General features: G+C 44.3%; 1 protein-coding gene across 1 annotated transcript in view; it reads left to right on the forward strand.

Moving 5' to 3' along the window:
* The window catches only part of LOC105462456, a 44,953-nt gene extending 21,055 nt beyond the window's left edge, over nt 1-23,898 (forward strand). Inside the window, exons 3-7 of the mRNA XM_011709073.1 lie at nt 17,165-17,307; nt 17,658-17,960; nt 21,903-22,439; nt 22,683-23,069; nt 23,475-23,898. Of these exons, the coding sequence (XP_011707375.1) occupies nt 17,165-17,307; nt 17,658-17,960; nt 21,903-22,439; nt 22,683-23,069; nt 23,475-23,651 (1,547 nt within the window). The 3' untranslated portion in view covers nt 23,652-23,898. The remainder of the gene's footprint in view (nt 1-17,164; nt 17,308-17,657; nt 17,961-21,902; nt 22,440-22,682; nt 23,070-23,474) is intronic.
* Nucleotides 23,899-25,051: the final 1,153 nt, after the last annotated feature.

Here is a 25,051-nt window from a genome sequence, read left to right on the forward strand (position 1 = left end):
AAAAGGGAGGATCCAGTAAACTTTCTCTGAATATATTTTTATACAAATGTTTATAAGTCTTTATCTCGATATTCACCTTTTAAATTCTGCTATGAAGTTTCGTCATCGCGTATGAAGTGACGCCGCTTGACATCGCGCGAATATTCAAGATATTTCAACGTTTCTTCCTGCTTATCGTTTAATGACGCCGATTGACATTTCACGAACTTTTAAGATACTTCAATATATGTTTCTCCCTGTTTATCGTCCGCTCGCGTCGATGCCGAGAAACCCTCCTGCTCATTCGCGTTGCGCGCACGTATCATTTTAAATACGGCGGACTCTTTCACGCGCACTTGTCAGCGTTCTGCCAAACGGGCAGTCAACCCCGAAATGTTTCTTTGACACCCCCGTCGCAACACGTCGTTTCCTTCCCGGTCCTTTCCCCGTGTTATGCTCCCCTGGCACGGAGAGGTCACACGATGGCCTTACCCACATTCTCATGGGATATCGTGGGGAGCCGACAGGGATGATGACCCGCCATCATCCAGCAACAGGCACGCGTACGGGAGACGACGAAATCCGGGGTTTGCATAGGCAAGCAAAGCCGCGAACGATTTTGAGTGGATATACAGTTAGAGCGGTACCAGGGCGGCAGGATACGTAGGATCCCTTCGGCTAGGATCCCCGCGAGCGGCGGCCGACGCGCGTCGCACGCGCGAAACGGCCGGGCTTGGAAAACTTACTGTCATGGTGCCCTGGTGGCAAAACCTCCGGTAAATCTAGACAAATCCGTCGAACGGAAGTGGAGGAACTCCGCTAATCTGGAGCGCCCCGTCCGCGTCGCGTCGCGTCGGAAATCGAAGACGCCTCTCTCCTCTCGCGCCTTGGACAAAGCAAATGCGGTCTTTATGCGGCATGCAGCGTCGCCGCGCTGCAGCAGAGGGATGAAATACAATGTGATCCTTTTTATTATTACCACTGTAATATTTCACGCTGTTTGCGAAACAGTGCTACATCATGCAATCCCATAAATTCCCGAGTGCACGTGTTTGGAAAAAAAAAAATTAATTACACGCGCGAGGTCGCGTCGATCATTCCGAGAAGAATATCGCGGTGAAGTACACGCGCTTTTACGAGATCTAAGAGCGACGTGTTTTATTAAAAAAAAAAAAAAACTGTAAAAAAAGTTAATATGTATCAAATTGAGTGGAAAATCTGATTGCAAAAAACGATCGATTGTAATTTCTATCGATGCTGTTTTATTTTATATTGATGTGAGAGTCAAGTTTGATCTTTCAACATTTTCAGCAGCGTAATCCTTTCATTAAGAAATCCCTTTCTCTCTCCCTCTGCGTCGTCGTTGCAAAATTGTGTTCGGTCGATGCGCATAATACCGGCGGATACTTAGAACCAGGATGATCCCTCGGGTGATCCTGCCATTAGGAACAAAGGCGCGAACAGGGCGTCAATGCGTAATCATGAACTCCTGATATGAAAACGCCCTAAACTCCGTCTAAATCCAGGATCAGCGGGGTCTCGCCGGTAGTTATCTTGGCGCGCGTTTCTTCCGCCAAGGCACCGCCACTCTCGTCGTCTACCCTATAAGATCCTGGTACAAAAAGCCCTTCGAATTCAACGGAAATCTCGGGAGCGACCGGCGATCCTGCGGCGCCGTAGTACAAACTTTCGATTCCTTTTATGTTTCCCTGCTGACTTAAGGACTCGAGTATCCTTAGAAAGCTCGCTAGAAAATCTCAGTGTCTTTTTCTACCGCTCCCCCGTCGCGTATTCAAACGATCGTGAAGGGGAGGAGGGGGGCCTCTGTGTATTCTTTCAGAAATTCGAGTCGCGCGCGACGGCGGAGGATTCATTAATCAGGGATTCTCTTGTATCGTGCGCGGTCGGCTTCACCATTTCACGTCGGCTAACTTTGATCTCCAACTAATTCTTCATCTCCTTCCGGGGGTAAAAATTAAACGGGTGGCAAAGAGCAAGACGTACTACCGGTTGCGGCTCTAATCGACCTTGGTGAAAGTAGCCGTTAATTTTTATCGCGCACTCAAATAAACTCAGATAAACTCAACCAATCAGTAATCGCGCCACGGTATAACGGCGCCATCGTTGTCGCCGTCGTTTGCAAATAAGTCAACTCTTCCTCGAATTAATCCCCGATCCTGGAGGTGGCTCGAAATAATCCGAGATTAAAGCTCGCGCGACGGGCTGGCGAGCGATGGCGGCGATGAAAGAGTAGCGCGCGTAAGCAAACTTCACGGCTCGGAGCAAGAGCGACGGGAGAAAGGAGCTTGGGCGCGCGCAAAAAAAGGACGGAACATGATCTTAATTCCGTCGAATGGGGACCGTCACAAATCTCGATCTTCCTGCTTAGCCGTCGTAGCCGGCCGAATAAAGGGACAGGCCCGTCGCTCTTGGGAGGGGTTGGAGAAGCGGGGACGGGAAATAATTTCACTTGGTCGAACTGGTTAAGATTCATAATTTATGATCTTGGCAATAATCCGCGGCGGATGGAAAAGCGCGGGAAAAGGGGGAAAGAGAGAGAAGGGAGGTGATCCCAGGCACAGAGGAGGGAAACGCGCGAGAAGGGTCGAGAAAGTATATGCGAATGAAAAAAAAAAGAGAGAGAGAAAGAGAGCGGTAGGTAGGACTTATCCTTTGATCCAGGATTTATTTAACTACGGTCCCAGCCCGGGCTTATCCCGGGGGAGGTTTTAACCATCAAGGGGGCACGCTATTGATTTTTAGCTCGAGGGGGATTAAAAGCGCACTTTCGTAACACTATACCGTCACGCATACACGGACAGCGCCCGTATACTGCGGCGCACGATTGTCATCGATTGGCGTGTCGAATGTGTGGAGAACAACGCGGCGCGAGTAGAATTAATTTCGCGCTCTTCGGCCGCGAGACCGAATCGGGAGCGGCAGGAAGAGATTTTCGTCGTCCTTGGCGCGAAGCGTGTATATACAGTCGCGACAACGCGATCCGCTGCTTAATTGTAACGTCCGAAACGCGGCTGGCGCCTGTTTGACGGTATAGAGTTTCGCTTCTCCCAAATCTTCGCTACATTATTTGTCACACTTGTGGTTTTGCACAGCGTTATCGCACTTAGTCTTCCATCGCGTTATCGGATCGCGTAATTTTTGTTTGTCTTGACGATTCTGAAGCGTGACTTGTAAAATTTTTGCGGGGTTTACGAATAAACTGTGGTTTAATATGGAAAGATACGCAACGCTTGCGATTTAATCGCTAGACGACAAATTTACTCGCTTTATAGCATTTGACTTTATACATACATTCTATTGTCCGCGATGACGGTATTGGAAAATTTTTAAAATAAATACAATGATAGAAGAAATATAAAATAAATTACAATTATTTAAGATGACATATTATTTGTGTACAGACTTTTATTGTACTTCCATGTACGAGATTTATAAAACAAGCTGCTTGTACATCACGTTTGAAATTATAACTGCAGACTATATATGATGCGCTATAAATTAAAATTTTAATATACTTTGATGCCGCTGTCAAAGCACTTTGAACGTTCTCCGATCGCTGCCGCTAAGAATATACCCGTAAGAAGACGAAGCGTGATCTGTGTGTGAAATCGACGGTCACGATCGACCGTGACTCGTTGTTGGAGAGCTGAAGTATAACGAAATAATCCGCGTGCACGTGCCTTTGCTCGACGGATGAGTAATCCCCTTGATAAGAGGAAAATCTGTTGTGCCGCTCCGGTCGCAAGAAATGATCCGTTACCCGTCATCCTTGCGTCGATCTTCTCTGAGCCTCCCGATTTCCCCCCCTGAGCGCGGCGTTATCGAGGCGACGCGACGTGATTCCTTCGCGCGTCATAACGGACGCGTTACAGGGATCAAAGTGCAACGAACGACGACGACGCCTGGAAATCCGAAAGTCGGCGATGCAACGAGCCGTACCCGGGGGTTGATAAAAAAAGCCGCGCGGCTTACGCGCGCGCGTGAGCGCGAGAGGCACGCATGTAGCCGCGCGGAGAGCCGATCGACGGCTTTAGAGGGAATACACGTCGGTTATCTTCACGGGTCAGCGCCCACGGGTGCCGGCTTAATCTTCGGCCGCGGCCAAGGAAGAAGAAGAAGAAGAAGAAGAAGACGGAGGAGAGACGGCCGTAAAGAGAGAGAGAGAGAGAGAGAGAGAGAAGGGTCGGCACTTATCTTTATCCGGCGCTCTAACGACCGTGCGAGGAGTGTCGCTCACTATATCGTCGGCTCTCCTACGAGCCGATTCGAGACGACGATTAGCGCGCGCAAGTTTTAATCGCCGATAAGAGAACCTGCGATTTCCTCAAGGATTCTTTCTCCACGTGAATCTTCCCGCCTGTCAGTACTTCTCGGCCGTTGTGTAAATTGCGTGGCTGTTTCCCGAAATTGTTGCAAAAGTATACGGACAGTGACGTGATAACGGAGAAATGTTGAAAATAAGGTCTCGTAATTAGCGTAGCGCGGACACTACTTCTGCGTAACGGCAGAAGCATCGAATTGATTTACGTTGAGATGTTAGTTAAGATGCAATAATCGTATGTCTCAGTTACCGAGAAATATATACGTTACAGCTGTGCTCCCCCGTTACCGTGCCATATACAACATCGCACGTAGTAATCTTGTAAATCATAAGAATGCGGCAGCTGGGACAGATAACTTGTGCGCAATTGAAAGAGCAAGTGGATGCAACATTTGCAATGATTTAAGTTTATCTGCTTTAAAGTTGAATTGATGCGCGTGATCACTGTAATGTGATTTAATATTCCATATAGAGATGTCCCTCCCGCCATGGATTAAGCCCATTAAATACTATCGCCCCATTAATTTGATAGCGCTACGCCAATACAATTGGAAATTATAATTAAGCCATAAGCTTTTTTCTATTTTTTTTTTTTTTTTAGCACTTTACTCGTCAAAACAAGAAGGATACACGTCTCTCTCTTTCTCTCTCTCTCTCTCTCTCTCTCTCGTATCTATTTGCCTTCGCGGCCATTGTTGGTTGGATTCTGCACGATTTTATCCGGCGTTAACATTTTCGTAACGTTCTCCATAAATGAAGAGTATTTCGCTTTTTCCGAACGCACAAGATTACTTTCCAACAGGAGCGAATCCGTTCCCTTTTCGTGGTCGCATAACCGCGGCGCGTTTTCCCGACGCTCGAAATTAATCGCGGCGGTCTATTATACAAATGTGCCGGCGCCCGTTTGCATTTTTGCGCTAACGCTTCTAACGATTAAAACGAAACGCACGCGCGCGGCGCCTGGAATAACGATCAGGTGCAACCGGCCGAATCGTTACCGGCTAGCCGGGCTGTGTTGCGTGCGTCCCTGCGAGCACGAGCTGTGTAAATCGTATTAGGGATTATTGCACGATCAAAAATATCCCCCGTAGGATAATCCCCGAAGGTGGTGGCGATGTGTTGGTGGCATTAACTCCGACGTGTTATATCGCGATGCGTGTAGGTATACGGCGATCCCACCGACCTCGCCTTTCCTCTCGCTCCGCCGCCCTCGTCACCCTCACCTCGTCTCTCTTTCTCTTCGTGCGTATCTCCCATTCTCTCTCTCCCTCTCTCTCTCTCTCTCTCACCCTCTTTCTCCTGTGTGTGTTACCGCGCGAGAGCGTGCGTGTACGTGTGCGCGAAATCGTGTGCGTTTCGCTCGCCGGCCTCCGCGAAAATCCACGCCTCTGCATCCTGCTTTCGATTTATCTTTCTCCTCTTTCAGACTCGGGGCAGGTGATGTCGCCGGGAGGTGCTTCCCAGCCGACCGGTAATAATCATTAAAACATCAAGAATGGCTAAGCGACGTGACAAGTAACGCGAATTCTATTTGCAGGATTGCTTGTCGCGATCAGTCGCTGCGGATTGACTACAATAAGTTGCACCGCGAGTCGGAATAAACGCATAAATCCAGATAAATTGAAATTACGTTCTCATTATTTTGGCATGATGTGAAGTTTTAGTTACTGTTTTTTATACAATAAAGCATATATAACTTTTACATCAGATATTTTTACAAGTTAAATACGATTCATGCCATCATACCAATCATGATTCGAAAAGAGCAAAAAGTTAATTATATTTACATTATTATTGAGAGAGAAATTATTTTGTTATAGATACAACGATAATAATTAAATGATATTTGCTAATTTTGCACGATTAATGTGAATAATTATGAACCTCAATATTATTTTAATTACAATAAAATTGCAATTATCAAATTTAATTTTTAAAGCATCTTCAAACATTTCCGATGTTTGCACTCCAAAGAACAAAACGCAGATTAAAATCGCATGTTAATCAATCGTCAATCAAAATGATGAATTAATCTTGATAGCTCGTATCAATCCTATAGGATTCTCACGAGCGATGTAATAAGCTAAATAAGGGAGAAGACGTTGGTTGCCGATTAACGCGAGTCGCAGCTTTAAGGATACGGCATCGTGTGATACATTATCAAAATATATAAGAAGAGTAAAGAAGTTGCACGGCAAAGGGAGGTTTCTCATAAGCCGAATTGTCGAATTGGCTCCCTTTTTAATTATCCCGGCGAGGATCACAGGGATGAAGCCGCGCGACTCGCTGGATTCCATTGTGCATTCATAATGGTCGGCAGAGGGAGAGCCTTAATGTTCTAAGGCTCTTATAAATATAAATATAAGGCGCGGTATCTCGCAAGGAGCCGTCTTCGTGTTGCGCACCGACGTCGCGTCGGCGCTCGCCGTGGAACGCCGCTCGGTCCTCGGCCCCGTATCTATTTTTAATAGGATTTGTTAACTGACGCTGTATATGTTATACATACCGAATTTTACATAGATAGCAATACAATGCACTTGCTATCGCGAAGTCGTAAAAGTTATTTGCGGCGCTGACAAGCTCCCTGTTGCTTTCACAGAATTTTGTTTTGAGGAAGACACGCGCCGTCTTGCTGGCTAATCGGATCGTTCTTGATGTCGAGGCTACCGACGACGTTAATTAATGCCCTTAGTCTCTTATTTTATACGAAATATTGACGTATCGGAATTATGACGTTGAGGAGAGATCGATTTCGTTAAAACTGGGCGTCAAGATGAGACATTGGTAAATTGGATTTATACTCGTGTCACACGCCACATTTTTGACGCAACATTTTATAAGACACGTGTCTCCGCGATTTCCATTCCGTGAAGCGCGGCGCGACTATTAAAATGATATTGACAATGACCGCTATTTATCGGCATTGTTCGAACGCGAGCGCATTACGCCGTAATCATCATTAATTATTATTTAAAGTTTTGCCGGCGACGATTGGTACTCCGGGAATCCATTTGTCTTCCGCTCGCAACAGCTGCGTAGCCGATTTTTGTTACTTTCTTTTTCAATTCCGCGTATCACGATATACAGAAAGAGAGAGAAAGAGAGGGAGGGAGAGAGGGAGAGAGAGAGAGAGAGAGAGAGTAGCGGGGCGCGCATTAATCACTTGCTGAAACATCATGCGCGTTTTCGCGCCTGTTCGCGGAGCGCATCGTTGCGCACATACATAGCCGATGCAGATCAACGAAAAGCATTAGCATTCTTTCAATGTGCTTATTATTTGAATATCTCGTTTATAACGAGACGCCAGCACTAATCTAAATTTCCGTATTACAGTGATCTCGTTTTTTAGTCGATAATTTTCACAATTTTATTACGCTTTATAATATAAAATACTTTGACGGTAGAATATCGATCGTTTAAAAAAAATGTATTAAGAAGAACAAAAATGTATCTCCGATCAACAACTTTGCCATTTCTCTCACGGGTACAATTTTCATTGTCTATATTAATTAAATTAATATTAATTAAAATTTTTAATATACCGAAGAACGAAACTAAGATGAATGTTATTGAAAGAGTAAGTAGTAATTTTTTTTTAGGGCTGTGAAAAGCTAATTAGAAATTTGTAGAAGCGCAGACTGCTGTACTGTGTAACTGTGGTAGAAACCGAATGGAAAGTAGCCCCCTTCGCGCGAGACAGAGCGCAAGACGCGCCTCGTCGCCTCCGACGAGGGCAGGACAATCCTATTTCTTTCTTATGCAAAATCTCCGTATGCGTAGCGTGTTAAGGGATTAAAAGTCTGCTCTATAGGGTCAGCCGGAGGCTTACAAGGCCTAACAAGATTAGCCTAAGACGCCGAGTCCGCATACCCCGGGGATTACACATTATGTATTCACCTGGATGTATTCGAACGGAGAGATCTAGTTCGAGTTCCCCGCACGTCATGCGTGTAAGAAAGCGCAAGTCGGGATCTCGCGCGTGTGAGTGGCCGGGCTTAACGATCGCGTCTCGGTACCCCCGGTACCGAAGCGGATCCGTTGCACCGTCGATGCTCGCCGATTTCGGGTCGTCAAGGATAGGAATGGATCTACGCGCGGCCAGGAATCTGCGGATCTTCGGATCGTTAAACGAGATCGGAACGACCGGCGGAACATCGTTCTTTCGAGTCTCGCGTTGCTTCGCTCAACTTCATACGAAAGATGTCATGCGCGATCGAGATACTTCGCTTTATCGTTCTTAGCTTCTATGAAAAAAAGAAAAACGTACGTTTCCGATATATAAATTTTATGGTAAAATCCGCAAATATACCGCTTCAATACGATTTCTTCGAACCGCAGGCAGTATAAATTATTATTATGTTATATCCAATTAGGAAATGCGATAGCTTTTAATAACAGCGGGATTAACAGAAGTAAATTAGATAAAGATCGAGAAACTGTTCTCCGGGAAATTTTCTATGCCTAGAAATATACATGTATATTTGTACATTTTCTATATTTGAGCTAATACTGTGATCGATGACACAGAAAACTATTTCAGACTGCATTTACATTAATGGCGTAACATATTTAACGACGTTATTCACGTACGTCGCACTATTGTTGTGTCACGCAGACTCACTCGTACGGAAATTACGTAAAAAAAAAAGAACGCTATACTTCGCGCGACCCCTGCTCTGATCTGTCACGGTTTATCACGCGAGCCGAAACATTTTTCCGTTTTCGCCGGGGTCTGACATAATCTCCTCACCGGGCGTGGAAATCGCACGCGACTCTCGCAGGCGCGTCTGAATGTATTGTAATAATAGAGCGCGCATATAGAGCGATCCTATAAGAACGCCGGAAAAGAGAGCAGCTCCGAGGGGGAGTCTTATCTTCCCTGGTCGGCTAGAACTCTATTTCGAGGCGAGATACGCGGAGTCTCGACGCGGCTTTTAATGTCTTTTCTCTCTCCGTGTTTTGATTAAGAGAGCGGAGCGCCCGGGATATGCTTCGCGTTCGCGGCGAGAAGGGGAAAGAGAGGGAAAGAAAGAGAGATGCGTCGGGAGCGGAGGGATGAGATACGAGAGAAGAAAAGACGGGAAGAAGAGAGCGCGCGCGCTTTGAGTAATTGTCCGCTTGTAACTGTCAGATCGTCAGAAACTGACTACCTTCGGAAGAGCGCGGCGAACGTAGATCGAGATAAACCGACCTTTAAATTCGTCGTGACGAATCGTGGATCCGAAAGGATCGATTTCTCCGAAAAAAAAAAACAAGACAGCAAAATTGACTTTGACACGATTTACTATCGAGACCCATTAGGTTTAGGTTTGGACGATGACTTTTAATTATTGTCGCGAACGAGGACACGAATTTGGGGAATACCGGTGCGTGAATTTGGGACTAATTTCTTATCGAAAGGGCTGTGCGGCGCGACACTCACGCTTATATACGGGAGAACGTCGTCGAATTTCAGCCGCGACCTTCGTGACCAGGGTCGAAGAAGTAGGAGTAAGAATTTCCTTAGGCGGATACACCGCAGATACCGGGCGAAGATGGTAGGAGTAAGTGGTGGTTTTGGCAAGGGGATGTTCTGATGCGATTTCACGCTGGATTTGCCTAAGATCTCCGCTAAGGAGCCCTTTAACCCTCCCCTTTTACCCTTCCCCAAGGCTTCACCCTTCTATCACGAATCCTCTGCTCTAGTGGCTGCCGTTACCTCCGCTCCTCCTACTCTCGCGCTTCCTCACTTCGGTGTCTTAGTCACTCCCCGAAGAAACCGTCGAAGATTACGTATCTTAGCACAATGTCGCTAAAACGCCCGTCATTGTTTAAAAGAATCATCCGGTAGCCGTGTTTCAATTAACTCGACTAACTCCGAAATGCCTGGCTTGCGGGGATGAAACTTCACTTGATCATGCTCTTGCTAGATATATCGGCTTACTATACTTTTTCTACTCATTTATTTTAATTCCCATAAAAAGTCCATCAATTGATAAAAATCTCAATTAATTGACGTTGATAAACACGATCACATTAGGAAGCTGTTTAACGTCGAACGATTCCGGCTTAGCGAGACGACGGTAATGTGGCGCTCATTATATCAGATCGTCGCGAAAAATGCAAGTCACATTGCACGAGAACGAGTCGCCCCGAACGCTCCGCGCGCGCGCGCCCGTCTTGCACCCATAATCCCTTGACGCGCCGAAGTACACTCGCGAGCTTGTTTGATCTCACTTCTCGACCTGTCTACGACCCAAGTCGATCCAGCTAAATATTTCAGATCGGTCAGAGCGACTGGAATAGCCAAATCCGTTAGTATTCCGCCGGCCAATGGGAATTCGGGTTTTGCTTGAGACCCTCGTGGATTAGGCGGCGCCGGTGCCTCGTTGCGCGCATATCCGTGTTTTAAGGACGCGTGCACGCCGCCGTGGATGTGCCCCGATGTCTTAGTGTCGGCCCTCTTCCACGTATATGCAAACCCTCATGGCTTAAGCTAAGGCTAAGGCCGAGGCTCTCCCCCGGGATTACTACGTCATTCTGCAGGACTCCTCCGGTCGCCGGAAGGATCAGCTCTCTTCCTTCTGAGGATTTCGCGCAGGACTCCATCCTGTTCCTAAATCAGCTTGTCAGACCGAGTCATTGCGCGCCGTTTCGTTCTTATTTCGTTTCGCGCTCGTCATTATTGCGCTCGCCGCATTTTGCGGGAGCACCGGCGCCGAGATCACGCTAATCTGGAGCATTTAAGTTTGCATTACGCATCTATTCTTAGTCTAACCGTTGTACCTAAATGCGTTATCCATTGTGCTTAAATTATTTCTCGAATTAAATCACGTTCTCGGAAGTAATAAAGTCCTTTCGTTTTAAATTTAGAATTACTGCACCACGTTCGATAAATTCTTTGATAGAGTATTAAAATAAAAATAAAAAAAGAAATATATATTCTATGCATCTGGAATTAGTATTTAGTGGTGATGATTTACTTTTCTATTTAATTAATTAATATTAAGAGTGTACAGTATTTAGTATCGTATCGTGTTCTATTTTAAATATTGTAGAATTGGATTTAGGTTTTCAGATCTTTACTGAAACAAATATATATCTATATATATATATATATATATATATATATATATATATAACTATATAAATTGAGGTATTAGCCCCCTTCGTTCCCGTAAGTTGCGTCAGAATGTGATATGAGTTCTTAAGTTCGTTGCAATAAATATGCTAATACAAAGATCGGTCTCTCCCGATTCTGGCGTTAATATTTGGAAGATGGGCGCTCCAGCGGCGGCGACGGCGGCGGCGGCGTTCGCGTCCCCTACCACCGCGACTTCCGCCCGGGAAACTTTTCAGAGTGACAGGCGGTTACGCGTCCCGGCGGTGATAAGAAGTTTCTAGATATTACTCTTCAGAATCCGAGGAATAATCCGTCTATCGCGCGGCGGTAATAGACGACCGGAACCTGTCCTTGGTGCCACCTAAATCATCCCCCAATGAGTTGGCGTTCACAATAACTCGTTACCGAAAATCCAAATTAAGCTCCTTAGCCGAGAAATTTACGAGACGTTCGCCCTCTTCGGCGGGGGCCCCGCTTCGCGCTCACTCACCCCTTTCGTCCCGCGAGGCAGTTTACCGAAGTAATTTTAATCTTCCGCACACGCGGGGCACACGGGTGGTGCGTGTGTCCGCGTGCGCGCACAAAACGCACACGAACCGATCACGCGTGTGCGTACGTACGTGCGTGCGTGCGTGCGAATCGCGCGGTCGCGCGTGTGTGCGCGCATAACGCGCGTATGCGTGAGGAGCGCAGACAGAGAGAACACGCGCGACGGTAAAGTATCGGAGAACTACACCCTTCTCTTATTCTCCACGTTGTATAAGAGCTTACCCTCTAAGCATCTTAGGGCAAGTTTTCACCCTTGCTTCTCCAGCGAGCGCACGGTAACGTTCGTCGAACCGGCGATCACGGTGATCGTGTACGTCGGCGAAGGGATCGGCCGAATCCATTCTCGATGAATGAAGATGTCCGTTTTTTTTCTTAGGATCTTCTAACCTTCGGACGCTGTTATTCTAGTCTTAAGATCTTCATTGATATAGTCGGAAAAACGAAGTACCATGGTATTGTATACTGACGTAATAATATTAAAGATATCGATAATTTTTTTGAAGAAATAATAATTTCGACAAGTCGATAAAAAATTCCTACACAGACAAATTCTGAAGATATAAATAACAAAATCACATTTTTATTGCCAATTGAATTAATTGCACGTATATATTAATTCTGGACAGGAAATGACAGAAACTCAATTTCTTTATTTGATTTGAAATCGTAGAACAGCCGGAATAGGCGGAAATACCGATGATCCTGTATTCTTGGCGCGCTATCTAGATATGTCAGCTCACACAAATGCGAGGAGTGCAAGAGAGTAGCTTCAGATGCTATTAAGATACTTCGTTGGCTACGGTGCGTGATCTAGCCGCTATGAATCGGCTAACACTTAGATTTAGAAGGTTTCGTCGCGTGGTCGGTGATCTTATAAGCACCAGCTGGAAGGTTATCTCATTATGTCTTATCCGTTGTTTTCAACGAGCGTAAGCTTAGCAACACCGAAAGAGCTTAAATTGCACGCGAGCTTACGGACAATAGCGTGCTTTGCATGCATGAGGCAATGCGCAGCGCCCGAGAAAACCGAAGGCTATCGGTATTCTCGATCGATTGATCGTAAATACGTAACGAGCGAGAACAATCGATAGCTTTTCATCCCTTAATCAATCGAATGTAACGCATTGCGCGTGGAAGACACCGATGACAAAACCTCAGCAAACATTAATCCGAGAACTTGGCTGACTGGGATGGACCGAACGCGCTCGTTAGCGGGAGGAAAACAAAAGCGACGCGACAGGGCAGGGAGAGGGGAAGGGAGAAAGAGGACGGGTGTCGCAGATAAAGACTTTGAAAGAGCCGGCTCGCTTATCTGTAAAGACCGACATCCGCCGGATCAGCCTCAGATACCGAAACCACCCACACTTTCCTTCTGGTGCACGCGCTTAGGCTAAGTTCCGAGGACGGAAGCAGCCGACTTCCAGGGATCGCGAATTCCGCCGCACGACGCCGCGCCGCCGCCGCGCGCAGCTGGGCTCTGATATCCCGGTGGCGCGACATTCTTTGGACATGCAAATTGCAAATTGGGTTTTTCGGCCGCACGCGCAGATCCCAGATCCCGAGAGCAAAGTCGGGCGCGGGTCAACCGAGAAGAATAGTATTATTCGGACGATTTGAACGTGGCTTCGTAACCTGATTCGATTTCGAGAGATTAAGCCGAGTCGTCTTGGATTACCGAGTCATCAAGACGCAGAAGAAACCTTAAGACTAACGTTCCCTGGATATGCACTGAGTTTGCGCTTATTCATTTCAGTCGTGGTATTTCAGATAAAAATGTCAGACGAGCGATAATTTCCTTCTATCTTTTAACAACATATCTTTTAACTTATATCCTCCAGCCTGGATAAGCACAAGTGCAACTCAAGTGACTTAGTGAAGTAGTCGATGCATCCTCTCATAGATTGTAACTTAGAAATTCTTAAGACTTTTTATGGTTTTAACTACACATAATGTTACGTAAAACTATTTATTGATTTTTTTTCTAATTTAATTATTTCATGACTCACGAAAGTACGTTAAAGACAGTCGAGCACTTGAACGGATTATAGCTGCTTCGCCTCCTAATTTAAACAATTAAATTTAAGGGTTAAATACCTAAATTAAAAATCTAACTTCTTATCCTCTTTTTAAGCCATTGAGAAATTAAATTCATTTTCTTTTCCCTCTCCTTCGTTTGCTCTACTTAATCGCATCCGAGCACACAGAGATAGCGGCGGAAACGTCACTGTCGATGAATCTAAATGGCGTGTGCTTTTCCCGTCAGTGATTTAGAAAGATCCTCGGTAATCTCGGAGCGCGCTGGTAATCATCTCGCGCGCAGAAAACGAGGGTCGCGAAGAGAGACGCGGAAAGAAATATTCGGTGGTGATTCGTTGGCCGTACCCCCCTTCAAATCGCGTTTTCCGTGCCGAACGCGGCCATTATCGCGGCGGTGCGGAGCGCGCGATAGCGGGGTGCCGAAAAATATGTTCCAACTTTTTATCTTGTATCTGCACCACCGCCTCGGTGCAGAACTGAGCGTTCTGTTAATTTGCGAAGTCGTGACTTTCATAACCACGCTAGAGTCAGTCGCGATGTGTTCGGCCACAAAAGCGGATTCCGCGAAAGAAAAAGACGAAATGTTAGGAGCTTTCTTATTTATTTTTTTTTTAATATAACATGTCTTAAATATATTTTTTAATACCTTTGCTGGGAATTAATTTTAATAAATTGTTACATATCTATTTATAATTTCTTTTATTGCCAAGTTTAAATTTCTTATTTTATGTTATTCTCAGCTGTGCTTAACCAACGGGATTTATAATTTTATAATTAAGTATTTCAAAATATTTCTCGATTTTTTTTATTTAAATATTATTACGCGAGAGAGAGAGAGAGAGAGAGAGAGAGAGAGAGAGAGTGATATATGTCAAGTCAATGATAAGTAAACGTCACTGAGGCAAGACTTAACAATACGAGAAATCGCTAACGCGAAACGCAAGACGAAGCCGTCGTGATGAAAAAGAGCCATCGAGAGAAACTGGTTTCGCTTCTTCAAGGGTTGCCCTTCGGATGAATCTTATCTTTCGACGAGAGCTGTCAAAGACGAAGCGGCATGACGCTTCCGTCGTGCGGGAAGATAACCGGAAGCCCGATAGGTTCTGCACCAGAAATGAGAAATGTCTTTGCCGTTGCAGAGATTAAAGATTTCGCGGATGAGTGGTTGCTACCGCTTCCATTTCTTCTTTCGCGTTCTTCAAGATAAATTTTCGACGCGTTTTGTTGCAACGTACACAAAAGTTTAATTAAACAATTAAAAAATGCACTTTAAATCTTACAGAAGTTATATTTTTAATTAATCTCTCGATTCTGTTTTTAAATCGAATCGTTACCTTAATTAATTCTCTCAGTCAGCGTTACTTCAGATTTATGGAAAAAGGGATCTCAAATTGTATAATAAATCTCGTAAACGGTCACTTTCGTGATCGGGGAGCGAGTATATCGTAGACTCCGCGTCGAGACGACGCGTCGGTAATAAACAGAGCGCGTAATACGATGTCCCCGCGATTAAATCCTGCGGCGTAAAAGCCCACCTTAAACCAGCTGATCCCGGTACAAAGACGACGCAAGGACGGGGCGCCTTAATGAAAACTATACGTCCCTAGATTAAGGTGGACGCTGGTCAGCCTTCGGACCCGCCAGATACGACCTGTCTTATGCAACGTAGGGAGCGGGCTCTATGATGTCCGGCGTATTAGATGGAAGTTTCGGCCATTAATACCTAATATCATGCCGCCGGCAGTAAATCCTTTGTTGGTCATCTTTGACGGGGACTTAACGCCTTGCATCAAGAGACATTCGACCTATCTATCAATCCTGATACAATCCAATATTGCACTCTGATTAGCTTATCGGGTTTGCAGTGCAATTTCAATATCAATTTAATCAATTTAATCTCACAAATAAATCTGTTGGAAAAAAATTGAATCTATTATCCTACTGTAGAGATATTACTCTCTATTACAGTTTCTGAATTTTAAGTTGATTTCAACCGAGCGAAAATAAAGTTATCACTTTGAATAGCCTTTCGTAATTAAACTGAATTTCTCTATTGAAGATATTAAAGCTACATCGTTAGTTGTTTGAAAAGATACGGCAACTGTAATATACTTGCATCCCTTCACTCGCCATTTCTTCACTATCTTTGCTGCAGATGCGCGTTTCAGTACACGTTGACTAATTCGTTGATTTCGTAAAAAAAAAATTAAAAAAAAATACACTTGTGCACTCCGAACAATGCGGAATATATGAACACGTTGGTAAACAGCACGTTACGTAATCCTATCGAAAATTTGATAGTGCCCTTTAACGGATAAACGTAGGCATCGTACAATCAGTGAAATTGTGCGAGCGGGACTCTCCCTCTTCCCCTCCCGTCTCCTGCAGTCTTTCTTTCATCGTCCCTCTATGTTCCTTCTCGCACTCCATTTCCTCGGTTTCGCAGAAGTCTGGGATTATGACCTGGAGTGGGATAGACTCCCGGACTTAAGTCAGGGTTACACAAGGATCGCAGCTATTGTGCCATCGCACAGGTCCCATTGTCTCGGGATAGACGAGTGGATCTGCATATGCTTAGCGCCCGAGTTAAACTTCTCTCTCTTCCTCCAGCGCTTCGCATCGTCCTTCTCCCTCACTCCTCCGTCTTCTCTCGGCGATCTTCAATGCGCGCTCCGCGAATCATCCTGCCCCCCTTGAATTTGGATGCCGAAACGCCGAAGACTATACCCTATTGTCAGCCGGATGTACAGGAACTAGTGCTTCAGCTGAAGCTACCAGACGATTTGAAGCACTCGTGGACTCACGGAGCCTTCGCGAAGATATTTGGCTTTTGCATTGAATTAATCAGGCTTGCTATAACAAGTCTTCGAGAGAAATCGTCAAATATTTCATATTTGATAATTTAAAGCAGTTATAAAGAAGTATAGATCGACGTAATTGTATAACAAATTATATATCTTGTATTCCATCGAAATTCCAAAAACGACTATGGAATTTTTAATGAAATATTTGCATTACATGCAACCGAGTCACGTAAAATGACGTAATTGTTAGCTAATTTGTTACCCATGGTAAATTTGTTGCTCCATTGTTATCTGTAATGAGAGCGGATTGTCGAGTGTGTTACTTCACGCAAACGCTTTTGTCTGTCGCAGCGAAAAATCTGCCGGTGCATTGTGTGGTGGAGACGATTCACAATATCGTGGAAAGCCATGTGAGCAACAGCCGTGAAAAATGGCGAAGTCCCCAAGTGGAGACGGACTCTTACGTTATTATTCCGATAGCTATGCCCTTTCAGGTAAGAATCATTTCCTTTTATTGTACGTATTGTTACTGTTATATGCACTACTAAGAAAATTGTGAAACTTGTTGAGAATATAATTCGCTACTTTAACAAATTAAACTTTTACGGTGGAAATTAAAGAAATTTACTGTTTAAATAAAGTCAAATTAATATCAAATTAAATTTACAAGGAAATTAAAATCTTCTTTAAGAACGCAGTTAGTCCTTTAAGTACTGTTAGTCGTAATACAAATCAGGTAGTTTCAAGAGAGAGAAAAATTTCTTCGATTAAAATTATTAGAAATATTTAGATATGAAGATATATCTAGACCACATTAATAATAGCTTCGTTTTTCCGCTGACAGGATTTGGTAGGTGAGGCGCTTGTTCGCCTAGGATACTCTAGCGATCTGATACCAAGTGCTAGGGGGAGCATCGTTATACGTAACTGGAAGCCTCTACCGATGGAAAAAGTCGCCGATGGACCACTACTGACAGTGGGAGATATTCTGGCCGAACTGACGTCGGTGGCGACCCTGAAGATTCAGGTGTACAGATCCAGGCCGCCACCTCCCAGTCCGGCAGCTGAAGTTAGAAATAAATTGCTGAGGTTGCTTCTGTTGCACAGCCATACGCTCCTTGTTTCCGCCGGCTGCCCTTTGGACGAGGTAAGGTTTCGAGATTTTAAGTGACAAAATTTATATCTTTCGACGGGCATTTGGAAAAAAAGAAACGAACGTGATTCCATTACATTCAAGCATTTTCTTTAAAAAAAAAGCGTTTACAGTAACGAAATGAGAGATTTAAACAAAAAACCATATCTTTTTATAAATATAAAATTCTAAAATATTGGAAAACATTTCCTTCGCATCTGACGTAACATTATTTTTCTTCTTAAATTTCTTAAATATTTCTTTTAATAAAAGCGAAAGTACGGAGAGAGAAAAATATCCTAGGAAAAGGAGAAATATATAATCTGTATATAAAGGTGAGTTTATTTGAAGAACGAGGTTAAATAACGGCGTACCGAGAGAATTTAAGGGCCATTCGAGGCGAGATCGGAGCAGGGAATATTCGTAGTAAGGCGACCGCTTAAAAATGTATAAAATGTAAATCTAGCCAGAGAGTGTTTGTCGTCGGGGCACTTAATCTCATTAAGAAGTCCTCCGGCTCGGTACCCTTGTACCTCCCGGTAAGAACGGCAAGTGGTAATCTTCGGTAGATTCTTGCTCGCGGCTCGCTGATCCTCACCTTGAATAAATGCTTTCTTGGTTTCGAATCACCAGTCGAGAAGTCACCGCGCTTTTGGTAGCTTTCGTTCCCGCGCGAATCGAAATGTTCGAATAACGAAGCTTTCCCCAATCCCGATATTGGTCTCACTCCAGGGTATTTTACGTACATTTGCAATGTTCATTATTTTAATCAAGCCAATTTTTAGTCGTTACCATTTGCATTTATTTCTATCCTAAAAACAGCGAAAACAGACATTTGCCTGAAGCCATATCTTAATCAAGATTTTAAAGAAGAAGCAGGCAGTTATGATTATTTAACGGCAAAGTGAGTTTTATCACAGTGTCAACATTTCGCTGACGGTTCGACGGTTTTTGCATAGCTGATTCGACAAAAATTTATTAACTTCATTGCGCGAACTATAGCGGCTCTCACTCAATCTTTAGCTCCAGCGACGAAACCCAGAGTAACGTAATCCCGACCATTCCAACTAACGTGAAATTTTTTCTCGCGATGACTTTTTCGAGAGGTTTATCCCGCGGTCGGGCTCTACCCCGACCGTTCCCCGAAGATTGAAATAGACGCGCGATTTTTCGGGTTGGTCCGCACGCGCAGACGTGCCCTTCCGACAGCGGAAGATCTCGTAGCGTGTGATAGGATTACCCTTTACTCAACCAAATTCGCAGCCTTCATCAAAAGCCCCCTCGATATCGGTTTCGGGGGCGAGAGAGAGAGAGAGAGAGAGAGGAGAGGTACCCTGCCGTCTCCTCCGAGCCGGCATTATCTAAGTGCACTCTCTTTGAAGATCCCGCTACCCGCCCATCCCCGAACTTTAATGCCGCTCACGGTGGTCTATGATTACCAATTTTCCCCGGCAAACGTTTCCTGCTTGAGTTTCGTAGCCCGACGGCTAATGGCGAACCGCTGTGATGGAGAACCGACGTCTCTCGCATAGATTTGGCTTAATCTGACGATGATGCACGAAGACGTGCCGCCGAGCGTACTTCCTTTCTCGCTTCTCTTTACGTACGATATTCCTCGACAATGGCACAATTTTTTTGGAGAAAAAAGAGGGAGATTCTAAATTATTCTATCACTCGCGCTTATTTTATTACTGTGAAGAAATTTGAAGGTTCAGAAATTTTCCGTTTATAGCCATAAATTTTTTTACAAAGATAAGGGATTTTTTTTCTCCAAAGAGAGAGAGAGAAAGAGAGAGAGAGAGAGAGAGAGAGAGAGAGAGAAAGTAGAACGACATAGACATAGTTATATCTGATACATGCTTTTATTATTATTAACTCTTCTCAATATTAAATTTCAAGTTAAAATTTGAGATAAAGCTTCAAATTAAATGCCTATTAAAGCTCTAAAGAAAAAGATAAATAAAAAATATTTTGCTGCCTTCTGCATTCCGCGAATTTTATCTTGATGCAACGATGTTTATCGCGAGCTTGATACCAGTTATTTCTGGTATCCGTGACTCAGATGAAGTGCACAATTTGTGGCATTCGGATATATCAAAATTGCTTTCGTTGGCGAATGATTAGAATTTTAAACATGCAAAGTCATGCAAACGAGGAGCATTTAAAGCACACATGATTTTTGAAAAGTACTCGGCGCTCGTATTTCTTTCGGGATAATGGAAAGTTTCGGAAAGGTAATAAATACTTTTCAAGGGGCTCGGGCGTGAAATTCGCATTAATTGGGATCGGCAAACATAAATCATCAGTGTCAACGCGATTTCAGACAATAAAAAGCAACAAAATCTGCTTTGAATCCTATTTAGTTTGAAATGTAGAACAGTGATGTTAACAGACGTCGCCTGATATATCAGGATTAGGGCTTAACCGTATTTATAGCGCGGCAGCGGCATTTGATTTATTTACTATATATTTTTTGCAAAATATTTTTTCGTACATCCCGAAATCTGGTTTACTTTTTTACATAAATACATGTACATGTATGTTTATGTGTAAAGGACTAGATCTGATTAATTGATCAATTTCTAAGTTTGTAAGTCTGATGTTATCTAGAAGAATTATATTCGAAAGCCATAGCAACAGTGTTCCCGATATATACGCGTCGCGAATTTCGCGAAATTGTTGCGATTCTCGCGGATTGTTTGATCTCTCGGTCCCGTGATCGCGATTGATTTACCACTGTTCTACGGATCAGCCGATTGCTGTGCGCAATCACATCTTAAATAATAAATACGTGTAAATCAGGCTCTCGAATCGCGCGGCGCAATGTCGTCAGATAAGCCGGCCGCCCCGCTTTCGACGGCGTACCCACTGTTTGCCGAACGATTTCTGAAATCTTGAGAACGCCTGTCAAGACTCGCGCCTCGCCTGCCTACCTGGAGTGATTAAGTGCGGTGTCGTAAAACTGAGGCGGATGAGAATTCGAGGAGGTGACTAGCGGGAAGCCGACGGCGACCGGATAATTGTCGTCTTGGCAGTATCTGACGCTACCAAGGTGCCAGGGATACGCGACGGATTACCGCGTTATTAAAGTGGCGTCGAGCGCCTGATCTTCCAGCCCGGAGATATATTTGTTCTTATAAATCATCGGCCAGATAAGGTGCGCGTACCGCTTCCTGAGGCGCGAAATTTTCCATAATCTGTCATCTTAATGCCGTGACGACGGTGACGTTAAACGTTAAACGACGCTTTGTAACGCCTGCCCGCGTCAACAACCGACGAGGAATCGATTGTCGGAAGAATTTGAATTCACGTAATAAACCCCACCCGGTAGTTTTGCTTCAATTTGCAGTACTCTTATACTTTTGTCTTATCTCAAAAACAATATGCATGATGATACGAAAGACTGCATTGTGTTTACGATTACGTGCCATGCAGCTTACGACTTATAACTTTTTAATAAAAAAAATCTTAAAATGTATGTGGCAAAGCAAATCGAGAAAACAAAGATAATTTTAACAATCATTACCATCATAATTATTTATTAATTTTTTTACTTTTTGCGGGATTTATTATTCGAAATTAAATGTCATTAATTAGCAGTTGCTAATGCAGGAAAAGTAAGGGCTATGACGATTGCGTCGCCACTTTACTTTAGTTGCAATTATTAAATTTGCAAATTATTAATATATAATACTGCACGCGCCTGATAATTAAATTTGCAAATTATGAATACATAATACGCGCCGAATTATAATACAAATAAAAATCTTAAATCAATCACGGACGTATACTCGTGTATTGTGTTTTGTATACTTAGACTGTGATCGGACTCAAAGATTTAAATCAATCGATCTCTCCATCACATTCACACAGATCCTAATCAATCCACTATAATTAGTGAATAATTATAAAACCAATGGGCTTTGAAGAAAGAATCACGTTTCTTTCCTCTTGCAGATGACCCTACTGTCCCTCTGTCGAGGCGGTAACGATCTGTCGGAGGAGACAAAGAGAAATTTCGAAACGTGGCTGCAGCAGCAGCAGATAGGTCTCGGCATGAACCCGATAGCACCCACTTCCAATCATCATCATCACACGCAAAGTCCGCAGCCCGACAGCGGTGGCACGATCGCTCCCGGTGGCGGCCCGATCGGACCGCCCCACCCGGCGCTCCTTCAGTATTCGCACAAGACCAGGATGAGGACCAGCTTCGACTCGGAGCTCGAATTGCCGCGTCTCCAGCGTTGGTTCGCCGAGAATCAGCATCCGTCGCGCGAACAGATACAGCACTACGTCGCGGAATTGAACTCCCTGGAGTCGCGCCGCGGCAGGAAGCCGCTGGACGCGAACAACGTCGTGTACTGGTTCAAAAACGCCAGGGCGGCGCAGAAGAGAGCCAGTATGAACGGCTGCAGTCCACCCGGACTCAGCCCGAGGGGTGCCAGCATCGTCAGCGAGGACTGCACGGACGAAGAGGAGGACACCAGGCATCAGGTGCGTAAAAGAAGAAATTGAAAATATAATTGTAAACGTTAGAGAGAGAAGATTAAATATTTAGAAGTTTCAAGAAACGATGTACTGAAATCTTCACAATAGAGACATCTTTGCCAAATATATGGCAAATAGTAAAAAATAAAAATTGGAGCTTTCGGAATATTTTACGTAAGAATGTTCAATACGCTTGACGGACTCTACATAAAACCCAAAAGAAATAAGGTTCTTAATCGCTGCTTTCAGTCGACATCCGGGTCACCCTGTCCACCGAGCAGTCCACCTGTCGGTCCTCTGTCCTTGACTACGAGACCCGAGGACCAGCAGCAGCCGCCGACGTCGACCCCGTCCTCGGTGAAGCAAGAGGACGCGAGGGTGTCCTCCGGTTCCGAGGACGACGAGACCAGGCACACGGGCCCAATTCCGCCAGGATTTTCCCTGGTGCCCAGCCCCATGTTCGGCCACGGTATAATGTACATGTCGCATTATCTGCCGCCACGCGGACCAGCCGGCTGTCCCACCAGCATGCTGGCCGACGAGAGAAGGAAGAGGAACCGGACGTTCATCGATCCCGTGACGGAAGTGCCGAGATTAGAGTATTGGTTCAAGCGGAGCACTCATCCAAGCCACGCGGTACGTATAAATCGATCGTATATGCACGTCGTTATCGCGCTAATTTGTCTCTCCTTCGACGGCGATATTAACGTATTACGAGAAATTTCTGTAGATTATAATAGCACGTTCGTAGATACAATTACACGATGAGCAAAAAATATTTTCGCTTATCTTTTTGCAAATAAAATTTCATTCATTCAAAATATTTTATTCATAAAGACAATTATTCTGTTTTACGTGCATTAGAGTAAACTTCGCGAATTATGAAAAAAAAAGTACAATTAATCGATATTTAAACCTTCTTGCTTAGAAATTTTTTTTTTAATAACTCCATTAAATGCCGCTGCTAGAAATTTTCAACTTCTATTAACTCCCACTTTTCACGGGAGATTTGCTGAAAACGATTTTACGATCGGTCCGTAGCTCATTCTGTCGTACACGGAGGAGCTGAACAAGATGCCCTATCGCCAGAAGTTTCCGCGTCTGGAGCCGAAGAACGTGCAATTCTGGTTCAAGAATCGCAGGGCCAAGAATAAGCGGCTGAAGATGGCTCTGTTCGAGGGCGAGTCGCCGCAACAGCATCCATATCACGCCGACTAGTTAATTTCCTTAAATAACGTTGACTAGCGAAGCGCGAGAGGTGCCCAGAGCCTTCGCACGGCGGAGGAAATGAAGGGAAATCGTTAACCGACTTGTTACTCCTTACTATCGTTGACACGCGGTTTTAAACGCTTACCGGCCGCACATTCATTGTAATTATCACGTAACAATTAATATAATTATTATGGACTTTCATGAGTGTAAATACGAGATGATGTCAAATAAAAAGGTATACGTCACGACAAAATAATATTACTGAGCATCTGCCCTTTGCGCCAAGTGCAAATTGGCGGAAACGTATCGATATAAAAGTTGATGATGGCATTTTTCCAGACGATTAATATTTATAATTAATTTATGTATTGATTATATACCTCGATATAAAGGCAATACTGGAAGAATAGAAATAAATATGGATCGTCTACGAACCTACATGAATATTACATCAATTTATTAGAATTCTTTTTCTAATTTTCAAGCTTATTACAAGTTTATTTATCGAATTAACGAAATATACTTTATTTTATTATTCCCCAATTGATTTCCAGGGAAACGTCATACGGCAAATTTCTTTTTCGACGAATTGCTAATGAATTTTCTGCAGCTCGTCGTCCCTCACACAAGAAGAAGAACCAACCGAGAGAGGTAAGAGCTTTAAAAGCGATTCGCTCGTTCGTCTCGCAAAGGGCGAGTACGATAAATCGCCAAATGGGTGCTTCGCGAGTTTCGCAGAGCCTGTAATAATACATATACGTCTAAAACGGACACGACGGTGTGTTCACGCGCGCGTGCAATAGAAGCGCGCACAACGATACTGTCTCCAAGTCTACGAATGCACAAAGCGGCCGCCCCGACCGAAATCTCGCAGCTAAGATAAGACAGCCGAGCTGTCATCGAGTCAACCCTAACTCAAACGTCACAATAGTCAATGAGTCTTTCTCTAAAAGCGGCGGTACTATCTGTCTACGGCGCTACTCGCGTTTTCGCTCGCGGGAGTTTCAGGGACAGTAAGACTGCGGATGCGGCAAAGGGAATGACAAAGAGACCGGACGGAAATACGGTGTATTGACGGATAGTGAAAAATAGACAAGCGCAGGAGGGGGCGAGGGGATAGTCAACCTTTTCCGTTGCGCGTATTTTTATTGGTATATCATATCCTTTTTGCGGAAGGACAATGTATGTATATCATTAAGTTTCCGTTTTCATCGATAGCGCGTTTCAAAGAGCAGTTTAATCGCTATTAGTGTATTATAAATATTCTGCTGAACTGCCGTATAGGGCAAGTGATTATCGAGCGGGATTGGATCCTTGTAGCAATATGCGGATTTTCAAGACGCGCTCCGTTTGAGTAGCGAAACGGAAGACTTTCGCGTTTAAGTGGCGTAGCAATGCGGAAAGAC

Source organism: Wasmannia auropunctata, unplaced genomic scaffold, assembly GCF_000956235.1.
Source record: "Wasmannia auropunctata unplaced genomic scaffold, wasmannia.A_1.0 LD336099.1, whole genome shotgun sequence".
Taxonomy (NCBI): domain Eukaryota; kingdom Metazoa; phylum Arthropoda; class Insecta; order Hymenoptera; family Formicidae; genus Wasmannia; species Wasmannia auropunctata.